General features: G+C 35.1%; 1 protein-coding gene across 2 annotated transcripts in view; it reads left to right on the forward strand.

The window, feature by feature from the left end:
- cdh16 (cadherin 16, KSP-cadherin) overlaps positions 1-14,029 on the forward strand; it is a 50,125-nt gene that overhangs the window by 16,598 nt on the left and 19,498 nt on the right. For both annotated transcript variants that reach the window (XM_051115549.1, XM_051115550.1), the window contains exons 8-12: positions 5,307-5,432; positions 8,407-8,557; positions 8,646-8,858; positions 9,320-9,396; positions 13,656-13,847. In XM_051115549.1, the coding sequence (XP_050971506.1) occupies positions 5,307-5,432; positions 8,407-8,557; positions 8,646-8,858; positions 9,320-9,396; positions 13,656-13,847 (759 nt within the window). The remainder of the gene's footprint in view (positions 1-5,306; positions 5,433-8,406; positions 8,558-8,645; positions 8,859-9,319; positions 9,397-13,655; positions 13,848-14,029) is intronic.

Genomic DNA, 14,029 nt, shown 5'->3' on the forward strand with positions numbered 1-14,029 from the left:
GAATTAAGAAATAATCATGATGTCATCATTTTTTAGGAGTCTTTTAAAAAAAGAAAACAAAGTAATGTGTTTAATGTGTGCAAGAATGTATTTATTTTTCAATTGTTTATTTAACCATATTAATAGTTTTTTTTTTTTTGCTAATATAATAGAGTTAAAAGAAATGTCTTATTGTTGAGCCTTTGGGTGTCCGCGGGTCCTTAAAAAGTCTTAAAATATCTTAAATAAAGTTTTCCTAATAAAAGGACTTAAAAAGTCTTAAAATGTCCTAAATTCAGATTCGATGGGTCTCAAATATTTTTGTCACATTACCGCTAAAATATCTTAAGTCTGACGGACATAACGATTGTTTACAACCATTGGACAGACCGAAGTTTTTTTAGTCGAGCTAAACCAGCCTTTTAGGTAGTTTAAAATGTTTTTTATGTTTTTTACTTGCCCGACCGGACAAACTTGATTAAAACTTAAGTGAAAAAAAAAAACAGCAAGACTGATTGTTCTGAGAGGCTTCAAAACAAATAAGCGTAACAGCACAAAAAAAAAAAAACTCTGAAGAAACTCACTCAGTTTATTTATACCATGATATAGTTCAGTAACATACCAAGGGAGCTATTTTGATGAATGTTCTCACGATTGCAAATGTTACACTGATTTTAGTTCCGTAAACTAGTTAGTCAAGTAAAGTTACTTACATTTTATACATAATACTGTTTTGTTCTTTTTCACCAACGAAAATATTTCCAAACAAGTTTCACAGCAGAAGTATAGCACATTCTCCAAGCAACACTGGGCGGTGTTTTGTTACTGAATGATTCAGCGTTTTGAAGGAATCAGCTGAATCAAAGCTGAATGAATCAATGACTCACTCATTAAGAGACTTACCGCCACCTACTGGTAGTTTAGTAGGTTTAAAAGTATGCATTTTCTTCAACTGAAGAAAGAAAGACATGAACATCCTGGATGACAAGGGGGTGAGTACATTATATGTGAATCTTTGTTTTGGAAGTGGACTTCTCCTTTAATCTGACTGCTAACAGCCCTATAGAATTTGTTGATAAATTGTAATAATTTGACATGAAAGGTGATGCATACATTTCAAAAGTTTAAAAAATAGGCCTTTTTAAAGGTAAATAAAAATATGCAGATTTAGGTATGTAAAAGCTGATAGAACACTGATGAAACTATTGCTTCAGAATAAATTGTTTACACCACAAAAAAATCTCAGTGATGTGGTACTTTTGTGGGGATATTTTGTGTGGAATATTGTCTGCTAATATGAGAAGTTCACTGTATATCGTAGTAATAAATATAATTTATGACAGCGGTGGAATTTAGTTTTCTTTTTACATTAAACACAGGTCCTAAATTTCACATAAGGTGGTACTAAAAGGTCTTAAAAAGTCTGCAGAAACCCTGTGTACAGTTCTTTATTATAGTACTGGTTTTGATATATGCAACTGAATTTCAAATCAATATATAATTTGATCTTAATGTAAAAAAATAAAAATAAATAAAAAATAAATAAATAAAACCTTTAATCTTAAAATAAAATATAAGCAATATTATCCTAGAACAAAATATGCTGTAATGGAACACCAGATTGGTATTGCATTGCATTATATTTAATTTCTGTCAAAGAACTATTGATGTGAGGGAGTCAGATAAGGAACAATAATACGTGTGCTGTGTGTGTGCTCACTTTTTTTTTATGGGAAAAGCCTTTTTCCCTCCCACTCGTGTGTGCTGTGATGAGCATGTGGGTGGCTGGAGTTACACTGGTTATGAAACAGATTAGTGGTCATGAAGGACTCAGAGTCTGCGAGTCGTGCATTTCTCTCTGTCTCTCATAGCAACACTGAAGAACGGCATCGGCTACGCTCTCCTCATTTCATCCTTCTCTGTTTTTCTATTTTTAAAACAGCATAGAAATAAACCTAAAAAAGTTGATCTCAATCCTCTTAACTCTGTGTGTTCGTACAAAACACTTTTGGTATTTCAGATAAAGAGCTTTATTTGATCATAATGCTTAGTGGATGACTTGAGCTTGGGATGTCAGCTTTGTTTGTTTGCTCTCACTCAAATCCGCCAAATACAGGGGCGACACAATTCAGCAGAGCAGCTAAACTGAGCGGCTACCCATTCTTCATCCCTATTTCATCCATACTGTGTTTAGCTGATGCCACAATAGTGCAATCAAATTTTTCTCTCCATTTTTTTTCCGTTCAAATCGACCCTACTTGATGAATCAAAGCTCAAGAGACACAATTTGCTGTTTGTGACTGAGTATGTATAGGAGATAGATAGGCTGACAACAGAAGCGTTTTTGAATTGCCATGTTTAAATCAAGTCTGTGGAGGATGTCGTGAAGCTTCAGGCTAAAAAAATGGCATTGTTCCAGTAAATCTGTGATCCGTGATACTCTAGTTTATTTTGTAAGATGCTGGTGTGCTTTAAAATGTCTTGCTTAAACAGGAAACGCTCTTCAGGGAGCTTGGGTTTCACTGTGCTGCATTTTAATGAAGTTCTAAACATAAGTTCAGGAGAAGACTGATCGCTCTGTCCTTCACACAAGTGTCTTTAAGGAACCACCTAATTGTCTCCAGTTTAGGGGGGTTATTGCCAGAGTCACCACTTTAAATGCTGAAGCTATTTAAAGTTCGGTGGATTCTGACTGACTAGCTTATAAGATGGACCAAAAACAAAAATAAATAAATAATAATAATTCTGAATGTGATTCCAATTATATTGTTCCTAAGCTTGTTTCTGCCTTGAGATAAAATAAAATAACATAAAATAACATAAAATAAAAAATAAAATAAAATAAAGCTAACTCTGACTTTATATCTCACAATTCTGTCATTTTTTCTCAGGATACTGAGTGTATATCTCACAATTGCAATTTTGATATAAACTGAAATATAAACTCAAAATTGTGAGATATAAGCTTATTACTTATATTATTATAAAAAATAATAATTCTGAAAGTGATTTCAATGATATTGTTCCTATAAAAGCTTGTTTCTGCTTTTGGATTAAATTAAATAAAATTAAATTAAATTTCTGCCTTGGGATAAAATAAAATAAAATCTAAAATTAAATTAAATTAAATTAAATTAAATTAAGCTAACTCTGACTATATCTTAACATTTTGTCATTTTTTTTCCTCACAATTCTGAGTGTATATCTCACAATTGCAGTTTTAATATAAACTAAAATATAAACTCAAAATTGTGAGATATAAACTCAAAAAAAAAAAAAACTAAAAAAAACTAAAAGCGATTCCAATTGTATTGTTTATATGGAAGCTTGTTTCTGCCTTGGGATAAAATAAAAAAATAAAATAAAATAAAATATAATAATAAATAAATTTTATTATTTTATTATTTTATTTTAAAATAAATAAAATAAAATAACATACTGAGTGTATATCTCACAATTGCAATTTTAATACAAACTGAAATATGAATTTGTTTCTGCCTTGGGATAAAAAAATAAAATTAAATTAAATAAAATAACATACTGAGTGTATATCTCACAATTGCAATTTTAATACAAACTGAAATATAAATTTGATTCTGCCTTGGGATAAAATAAATAAATAAATAAATAAAATATATAAATTGCTAGATATAAACTCCAATTCTGAGTAATAAGGTTGGAACTGCAAGAAAAGATCGAGAGATAGAAAAGTTGCAAGAGAATCACAATTTTTTGTCTCGAATAGAGATCACAATTATCCCACGATTCTGAACTAGACAAAAATGTGTGACAAAATATTGATTGCATTCTATTTAAAGGGATTTAATTAATTTGAATGAATTATTAAACATTTTAATATATAATATATGTATTTTAAAACAATATATTTAATACACCATTTTTAATATTAAAATTATGAAAAAGTGGTTTGAAGGAATTCAGTGACTTACACATAAATACTTCACTTGTTTCAGGATGAATCAGCATTTTTGAACGAATCTCTTGAATCAATGATTCAATGACAAATACATTTTAACAGTTACTTGTTGCCATAACGAAACAATGCAGTTGACACAAACGTTATTTGAAACGCCAATTACATTTAAAAAATGACTTGCATAATTTTAATCACTACCATAGGCATCAGTGTTATGTTCCAGTAAGACTTTTTCAGAGGTTTAATAGATAAGAGGAATCATTGTCATATAGAAATGAGATCGCGTGGGTGTTTGAATTGATATCGTGATCTTTTAACGATTATTCGTGCAGTTCTAATCTTGTGATGCATGAGCATTTTTTACTTTTTACTTTGAACCTCCTTTGATCCTCCTATAACTCAGTGATGGAGCATTTCCAATTCAGTATTAGTAACACTTGAGGAGGAGGAGGAGCAGGAGACTACTTTGTCATGATAGACACAACAGTGACTGAGAACATGTGATTAAATAAATTGTCAGCCAGCTCAAGTGTCTGGGACACCTGCATGATTATAGAATGATATTTGGCAGATGTGATTAAATCATAAGAAAACAAAACAGAACGAAAATAACAATGGCCTCCTAGTTCTCCTCACTGTGCATGGATGGACTCCTTATCAAAAGAATATATTTTCAACATCCAACTGTTAACACTCTCTCTTGTCAGTCCACAGCACTAAACATCAAAGGCATGAACTGTCTCGTCCTAAGAGGATTCTATCACTTCTATCAAAAACAGGCCTTGGAAACTAAATAGATGACATCACCCTAGTTGGTGCTCACCATTTTTAGAACAGCAGGGGACACACATTAATCTCTTCAAAGCTCTGCTCTTGACGGTTCGAAACAGTGTGGGCAGGTCATCTTTAGAGAGGCCCGCTGATGTATACAAAGTGCTTAAGTTTGGAGAGCCATCTCCATAACAAACGGCTGGAGGGCAAGGCATTGAGGAGATACACATGCCTCCCCTCTACAGGGTCGTCTCCTTCTTCGGTGCGTTTCCACACCCTTTCCAGGGCCGTTTGCATCATTTGTCGGAGAGCAGTGGAAAATCCTTCCATCGCGAGGGCAGCTGGTTTGTTTTGGCAGGTGCCTGCCTCACCGCACTTATCAGCTAACTCTCAGCGGTGCCTAAACATGCAGGGTTTTCCTCAAACACTGTATCTCATCGTTGTTTATATCAGATGTCCAAGCCATTTGGATGGTTCCCACATTGTATAAAGAATCTGCTATCTTGATTTTAACATCAGCCTTTGGGTATACACATTCATTCAAGTTAACTACTGTTAATGTCTTCAGTGATATTGATTGGCTATGTTGTGTTTTGTGTGTGTGTGTGTGTGTTTGCAGGTGAAGTGGAGTGGCAGTCCCGTTGAGTATAGTCTTGAGGGAGAGTTTCCAGAAATGCTCTTTACTATCAACAGGGAAGGAATCATTTACCTGAATGCCCCTCTGGACAGAGAAACACAGGACCAGGTAAAACATAAAAACTTCTCTCAAACTTTACAGTAATGAATGTGCTAAACCCTATCTGAATGTTATAGGATGACTACAGAAACTCTAATGTGCAATAGTTAATCTCTAATGTGATTTAGTTGTTTTGCTTTTGAATATTTAAAGGAAAAGAGAACAAGATTGAGAGCTGTGAAACTTGAGTCTAGTGTTGCTCCAACCCCATTTTTACACTCCAGTATTATTTATTGATGCTGATTTTTTATGCAATTATATTTATTTCTCTAATCAAGTAGTCCAGCGGGGACGTTAATGCTTGAGCCGAGTCCTGCACACTAGCATGTTTTATGCAGCACACCAAATCCTGTGTCATGCTTGAGGATTATGTGAACTAGTAAATAAATACTGCGCCTAAATATACCGTTCTAAATCCCTATCGTTTGATACTAATCGCACAGTGTTGTTACATGACTTCACTCCTCCAGCTATGGAACTCCCTCTACTGCCACGTTCACCCAGCAGCAGAATAAGGTTGCCAGTCTTGTGTTTGAGTCATTAATACGGTTGCGTTCACACAAATTTCTTTTGTTTACAAGAGTGACAGCTGCATTCTACAACCGAATTGCACCAGTAAATTTTCCGGACTCATAACCAATTATCTGTCATGTTATACAGTGCGAGAGAGCCTCTCTGCAACTTGTTGTGAGTTGCGTGTTAGGTTTCGGTGATATTCAAAGATGCAGCTACGAGCTTTGTGTCATTTGAAGGTTTAGATCCAGCCCACTGTCCAGGGCTACTCTAGACAGTTTCTTTGGTCTGCACCTGACTCAAACCCTCCATACTGAGGTATAAACCTTCTGTTGATTAATTAAAAGGGATAGTTCACCCAAAAATGAAAGTTCTGTCATTAATTACTCACCCTCATGTTGTTCCAAACCCGTAAGACTTTCTTCATCTTTGGTACACAGATTAAGACATTCTGATGAAATCTGAGAGCTTTCTGACTGCTTTGACTTCAACACAACTGCCATGTGCAAGGCCCAGAAAGGTAGTAAGGACATCAATAAAATAGTCCATGTGACATCAGTGGTTCAACTGCAGTTTTATGAAGCTACAAGAATACTTTTTTGTGCACAAAGAAAACAAAAATAACAACTAGTCAACAATTTCTTTCATGTCAGCGTGTTCATGAAAGTATCATCACGTATGCGTCTGCATCCTCTGCAGCCTCAGTGCATCCGGGTTCTATGTCAGAATGCCAACTCCTGTAAGTCATTACTTTTGTTTTCTTTGCGCACAAAAAGTATTCTCGTAGCTTCATAACATTACGGTTGAACAACTGATGTCACATGGGCTATTTTAATAATGTCCTTTCTACCTTTCTGGGCCATTTGAACATTTCAGTAGCATTGCTGTATATGTAGGGTCAGAAAATATCTTAATTTGTGTTCCAAATATGAACAAAGGCCTTACAGTTTGGAACGACATGAGTAATTAATGACAGAATTTTCATTTTTGGGTGAACTAACCCTTTAACATTGTTAAGCTTTGTTCTTCTTCGGAACACAAATTAAGATATTTCTGATGAAATCTGAGAGCTTTCGGACCCTGCATAGACAACTAAAACAGTCCCAGGCCCAGAGAGGTAATAAGGACATTGTTAAAATAGTCCATGTGAAATAAGTAGTTCAACTGTAATATTAAGAAGCTTGAGTACTTTTTGTGCACAAAGAAAACAAAAATGACAACTTTACTGACTTTATTCAACAATTTCTTCTTCTCTTTTGTGTCAGTCTCTGCCGCCATTTATGAGTAGCCTACGCAATGCATACATGTGGTGCTGCTGATGCTGATGCTGACATAGAACCCGGATCCACTGCACTTTGTTTACAAGCAAAAGAAGATGCACACTCTACATAAAAAAAAAGTCTTCGTAAACATGTCTGAAGATTTCGACAGAAGATGACTTGCAATTTTTTGCCCAGCCTTTATTTGAACAAGAATACACAGATGATGAACTAAGAGATATAGACGTTCTACGTCAAAACATCAGCTCCATCAGCAGCACGTGCGTCGAAGACTGACATGGGAGAGAAGAAATTGTTGAATAAAGTCATTATTTTTGTTTTCTTTGCATGCAAAAAATATTCTAGTAGCTTACGGTTACGGTTAAACCCCTGATGGACTATTTTAACGATGTCCTTACTACCTTTCTGGGCCTTCAACGTGGTAGTTACATTGCTGTCTATACAGGGTCAGAAAGCTCTTGGTTTTCATCAAAAATATCTTAATTTGTGTTCCGAAGATGAACAAAGGTCTTACGGGTTTAGAATGACATGAGGGTGAGGAATTAATGACAGAATTTTAATTTTTGGGTGAACGTATATGAAATAACCCCCATATATAACATACAAGAAATCAACTTGTAGCAGATCTATACAGGTGGAGCTGGGGATGGTGGGTTTCTGAAGGACGCAGCAACTGCTACAGCAAGCACTAGCCAAATATTTTAATGTTGAGCAACAAGCTCATTGGCTGCTGATATACGAAAAAAACAGTCAGCTGTGCCATGTGATAATGATGTCATTATGTCAGATTGAGTTAGATCATACTGCACCATCTAGAGGTTCATGACAGAACTTTGGATTTGTCAATCCCAAACAATGACAGTGTGAATTTAGCCTAATTATCTAATGATGTTCCAGTGTAAATATGTCTGCTTATGGCCATCAGATAATTAGCCACTTTTACATCTTCAAATTTATAAGGAACCCTTTGAATTTCAACCAACAGGTGTTTTAGACACAGAGAAACAAACATATTTTCCATAGCTCTTGTTTTGTTTTTTAATCATTTTTATATTGACTATGTGGGATTTCAATGAGCACAATTTCTTTTCATCATGTACTCCAGGCCACAGATGACTATAATACATCGGCAGATGACATACCGATTTCTTTGCAAATGAGAAATCACAACAATCCCTTTTCCCTTTTAGTTCCATATTGACATAGTGGTGGAGAGGCCAGATGGCAGGGAGATTGCTAAGCCCGTGGAGCTGCGAGTGATGGTGGGGGATGCCAATGACAATAGACCCACGTTCCCACAGATGCAGTACCACACTGTGGTCAAGGAGCTTGCGACTAAAGGTTACACACACACACACTCACTATATAAATGCTATTTACATACTAAAACAAAACAGGTTTAGCTAGTGGTATGATCTTCTGCTTGCAGGTACAGAGATTCTCACAGTCCAAGCAGCCGACAACGACGATCCGAAAACTGATAACGTGCGGATATTTTATCGCCTGGTGGGACAGATGCCTGAGACTCCCCGGAATTTGTTCCGTGTCGACCGGGACTCGGGAGTGATCACGGTGCAGGCAGACAGCATGGAGGGCACCGCTCCACAGTACACACTCACCATCACGGCAGAGGACGCTAAAGGTCGACGCATCCCATACACTGATCAATGCTAAATTAGTCTAGTAGAATGGCACCACGTAATTAAACCAGTGTCATTTTGTGCAATTTTCTCTGATTGGTTTGTGTGATTAGAGACACCTTTTTCAGATTTCACGTTGTGATGTTCAGACATAATTTCATGTAACACTTGAGGTAGTCACTGTAGTTATGCAGCATGATGGAGTTGCTATAATTGATCTCTGTGATTTCATGGACCCAACTAATGGCTCTCAAAATGTCACTTCTTTCCACACACACAGCGTGACTAGTATGTCAGCTGACATAAATAATATGCCATGTAGAATCTGATATGCTGTCAGACGGCAACATGAGATTGTGCAAGATTTTATGTCACTTGAAATTAATGGCAGTCAACAGAACTAACTAATGGTGCAATACTGTTATAAATAGATAATCAATATGTTCTCTGACTTGTTTCTCAGGGCTGAACAGCTCCTGCACGGTCATAGTCAAAGTTCTGGATGAAAACAACAACCCACCCATCTTTTCTCATCATGAGGTATGAGCTGTGCATGATGGGGACTGATATGTCTCTGTTATATATTATTTTCAGTTTTGTGAATGAGACACATCTGATGTTTTTGCTGTCTTCTCAGCTTTTCTCTCTCGCTTTATTTCTCTTTTTCTCTTAGTGTGTGTGTTTTTACAAGACCTGTGTTCTAGAAAATGTGATTTACAGGGACAGATGAGATAAAGAGCTCTCAGAGGGAATCCATGCTTTAATCTCAGGCTTATTGACATGTAATAATTTAGCTGGCAGTGTTTCTTTTTTTAGTTTTGAGCACTACAAATGGACACTGTCCACAGCTATAATTGGTTACACCAATTACGCTAATTCAAATGAATTCTGCATTTTACCAGTAATGATCTTAGTTCTATGATTGCTTGCTTGCGAGTCTTTTTCATTCACTTTTATTATGCACATTTGAAAAGCAAGTATTGTTTCTTATTACAGAGTTATGGTTAAATTCAAAGTACCAGATCTAAACCCGAAAATATATTACATTTAGGAATGAATGATGCATACCATATTAATTATTAACCAACTTTATATTATATATTTTAAATTTATTGGTATCAGTTGCTATTGGATATACTTTCTTGATTTTTATATTTAGATGAAAGAGTTAATAGTTCACCCAAAAAATTACAATTCTTTCTCACCCTCATTTCAACCTGTATGCATTTCTTTCTTCTGCAGAGCACAAAAGAAGATATTTTGAAGAATGTTGGTAACAATTTTGGTTCCCATTGACTTCTAATGTTTATTTTGTATATACAAGACTCTTTGGTTACCACCTTTTTTTTTTTATCAAAGTTAAACCATAATTTTTAGCAAATCTCAAATCAATATAATTTTTTTTTATTGCACTTTTTTTTTTTTTTAAGTTTTACATTTTTAGACAAAAGGGTGTCGAATTTTAATATAAATTTTATAGAATATAGAATATAAATTATAGAATTTGAATTTTTTGGTTATCAGCCAGAACAATAAAATCATTTTCATCACATCTATATCGGCAAGAATGTTAATATCAGTACATAAATACATTGAGCAAACAAATGAAATATAATGTACTGTGCTGTGATGTGATAAAATATTTGCATTACGTATCTGATTCTCCTATTTTTGGTAAAATTTCTTACCCTGAGGTGATTTCTAAAAATGGCCACTTACTAATTTGTAGCGCTATTTATTGGTACATGAGCGCATTCACTTATGCATAAGAGCCGTAAGTGCCTTTCTTATGTCATCATCTTTGTTCACTGATGCAGCCAAGTTGAATAATAAACAGGGAGATGATCACTCACTACAGTGACGGAAAGGGATGAGCAAAAGTAGAGATGGAGAGCAGATGCAGGATGGAGGCAGGCAGTGGTCCCTGATTTCTGGAAAATACCCTGCGTGTTTACGCCTACGTGTTGTGAATAATACAGGAGATGTACGTGGGTGCAGACAGAGTGCTGGTGCGAAGATGGAGGGCAGCAGCAGTGGAAGGGTAAAAAAGCAGCGCTGGCTTGAGTTCAGCAGGTATATTTAGATCCGCTTTGAAAGAAGAGGAAGACATGCTCTGTTCTGCATTCTGGGAACATCCATAAAGCTCACCTCGCTGGCTGTGTGCCTTTCATTTTCATTATGTATCCCCTAATTTAGTTGACAGTGAATTTTAGTCACTATGATGCAGCCAAAAGATGAATGATGTTTGGGGGAACGCTGTTGTGTTTAAATTAATAAACAGTGTTGTTTGCGGAAATACACAAACACACTCATACATCTTCTGCTCTCCTGCTAGACACTTTGACATGCCACATTAAGCTATAATTTTGTTTTCGTTTCTTTCTCTGTTTAGTTATTTTTACTTCACTCTATCTAGAAGTATGAACATTTTTAGAAGGACATGTCTGTGTGTCAGGAGGTTAGTTGTGAAGTGCAGGGGGTGTGTTGACAATCCTTTGTTGGGCAGACCAGTGAACTATAGCAAGTGGTCAAGGTTGTCTACTTAGCATGGTTTTGTTAGCTCCTGCTGGTAGATGTTGTAACTGCACCATCTGAATTCAGAAAGCACCTTTCTCCATTGACAGCCATTCAGGGGAAGAGTGGGACTGACTACAGGAGGCCCAGATCTACTGGGGGGCCCACAACATTTTGTATTGTTATCAGTGTTGAAAACAGCTGTGCGGCATAATTTTTTTTTTTTTTTTTTTTTTTTTTTTTTTTTTTCAGAACTCTCTGATGAAAAGAAAGCACCAAAGAACAGAATTTATTTGAAATTGATTTTTTTTGTAACAATATAAATGTCTTTGCTGTCACTTTTGGTGGAATAGTTCAGCAAAAAATGAAAATTCTGTCATTATTTACTCACCTTCATGTTCTGTATCTCTGAAATAGAGGTCACTCAAAAATTACACATTTAATGCACACATTTGTTCATTCATGAATCACAAGCAGAACTAATTTTTGTGTAAATCGTTCGTATAGCCGTTCTGCCTTTCGAATTCATGAAAATGTTTGTATTTTCAAAATGTTAGAAAGACATGCTGCTCACACTACATATCAATGGTGCATAAAACATTCTGTATTCTTTTTGGCAAACTGATGACACTGAATTTTGATGAGCTGCCATAATATTTTACAAGTTCATTTGCCCTTGTTTTTTTTTTTTTTTTGTGGGTGACAGTTCAACCCAAACTTTGGGTAAAACGCAGCGCTCGTCACTGTCACTTTTTACCCAGCCGTCCAATCAATGGAGAAGGGGCGGGACAAATACACTATCAGTCAAAAGTTTTTGAACAGTACAAATTTTAATGCTTTTTTTTTTTTTTTCTCACCGATCCTGCTTTTATTTCATCCAAAGTACAGCAAAAACAGTACAATTTTGAAATATTTTTACTATTTACAATAACTTGTTTTCTATTTGAATATATTTTAAAATGTAATTTATTCCTGTGATTTTCAAGCTGAATTTTTATCATCATTACTCCAGTCACATGATCCTTCAGAAATCATTCTAATATTCTGATTTGCTGCTAAAAACATTTATTATTATTATTTTGAAAACAACTGAATATTTTTTTTTTTTTTTTTAGGTCATTACATTATAAATGCCTTTATTATCTCTTTTGATCAAATTAAAGCATCCTTGCTAAATAAAAGTATTAATTTCTATAATTCCCCATAATTTCACATATATATACACTGACTCCAAGCTTTTGTATGGTATAGTGTACAATGTTACAAAAGCTTTTTATTTCAGATAAATGCTGATCTTTGGATCTTTCTATTCATCATAGAATCCTCAAAATCTGCTCAACTGTTTTAAATATTATTAATAATAATAATGTTTATTGAACAGCAAATCAGCATATTAGAATGATTTCTGAAGGATCATGTGACACTAAAGACTGGAGTAATGATGTTAAAAATTTAGTTTTGGTCACAGGACTACGTTATATTTTAAAATATATTCAAAACATTTATTTTAAATAGTAAAAATATTTTTTACTATTAAAAACCGTTTTACTGTTTTTGCTGTACTTTGGATTTTCAAAGAAATACAGTCTTGGTGAGCAGAAGAGATTTCTTTTGAAAAAAACATTAAAAACCTTGCTGTCCAAAAACTTTTGACTGGTAGTGTACTACACCGACCAACCATCCTACTTGTACAACTAGCCACTGGCTGTTGTCAGAAGAGCGCCTGCCATTTTTTCAGCTGGCTAAAAACGCTTTGGTGGACTTACGTTAATTTCATATTTATTGTTAGGCATATGGCCTATTAGTCTTTTCGCATTTATGCAATACACTGGAGCCAAACCTGAGAAGGGAATCCAGAATATTCCACTGCGTTCCTGGACACATCATTTACACAACTTGTAATTCATAGGTGGGGATTATGCTAATTGTGAATGAGTGTGCACGGCGCCCTATTTACAAATGATTGGAATTCAAATCTATTGTCAAATCTAATGTTTACAAAGGGTTTGTGAATCCGGAGGCGAGTTTTCAGTAAGGTTTGTTTTACGCACTAATTGCTCTGAATTTACTCATACTTACTCATATTTATGCAGGTTGAATAAATGAGGCCCAATGTGTTTTGCCTTAGACACATAAATGTGATTTATTTAAAGTCTCTGACCATGAAGTTGTCACAAATATTGTGGTTTCCAATCACACACTTTTTAATGATTCCTTAATTGTCTATTTTGATCACAATTACATACACTATCTTAGCAATTTTTCATTTATTTCTGTCTCTCTAGTATGGACCCTTCCACCTGGCTGAGGATTCCTCAGTGGGCACCACAGTCACTGTAGTGTCAGCATGGGATGCAGACGAGTGGGGTGGAGACAGCTGGCAGGTGGACTACAGACTTGAATCTGGGAATGAGGAGGAGGTTTTTACGCTAGTCACTGACAGACAGACTAATGAAGCCGCCCTCATCCTCGATAAGGTATCATCTCTGCCTGAATAGATAAATGCCTTTTAAAACATGTTTTTAAAGCACAAACACCTTTCATTTTTTTAAAAAAGCAATAACTTTCAGTGGTCTGTTCTTTTTCACTGAATTAGGAAAAAAAATGTTAAATTATCACCCTGACATAATGTGATTGTTCTTTGTTTATACAACTTATA

The sequence above is a fragment of the Labeo rohita genome, chromosome 7 (genome assembly GCF_022985175.1).
Source record: "Labeo rohita strain BAU-BD-2019 chromosome 7, IGBB_LRoh.1.0, whole genome shotgun sequence".
NCBI classification, from domain to species: domain Eukaryota; kingdom Metazoa; phylum Chordata; class Actinopteri; order Cypriniformes; family Cyprinidae; genus Labeo; species Labeo rohita.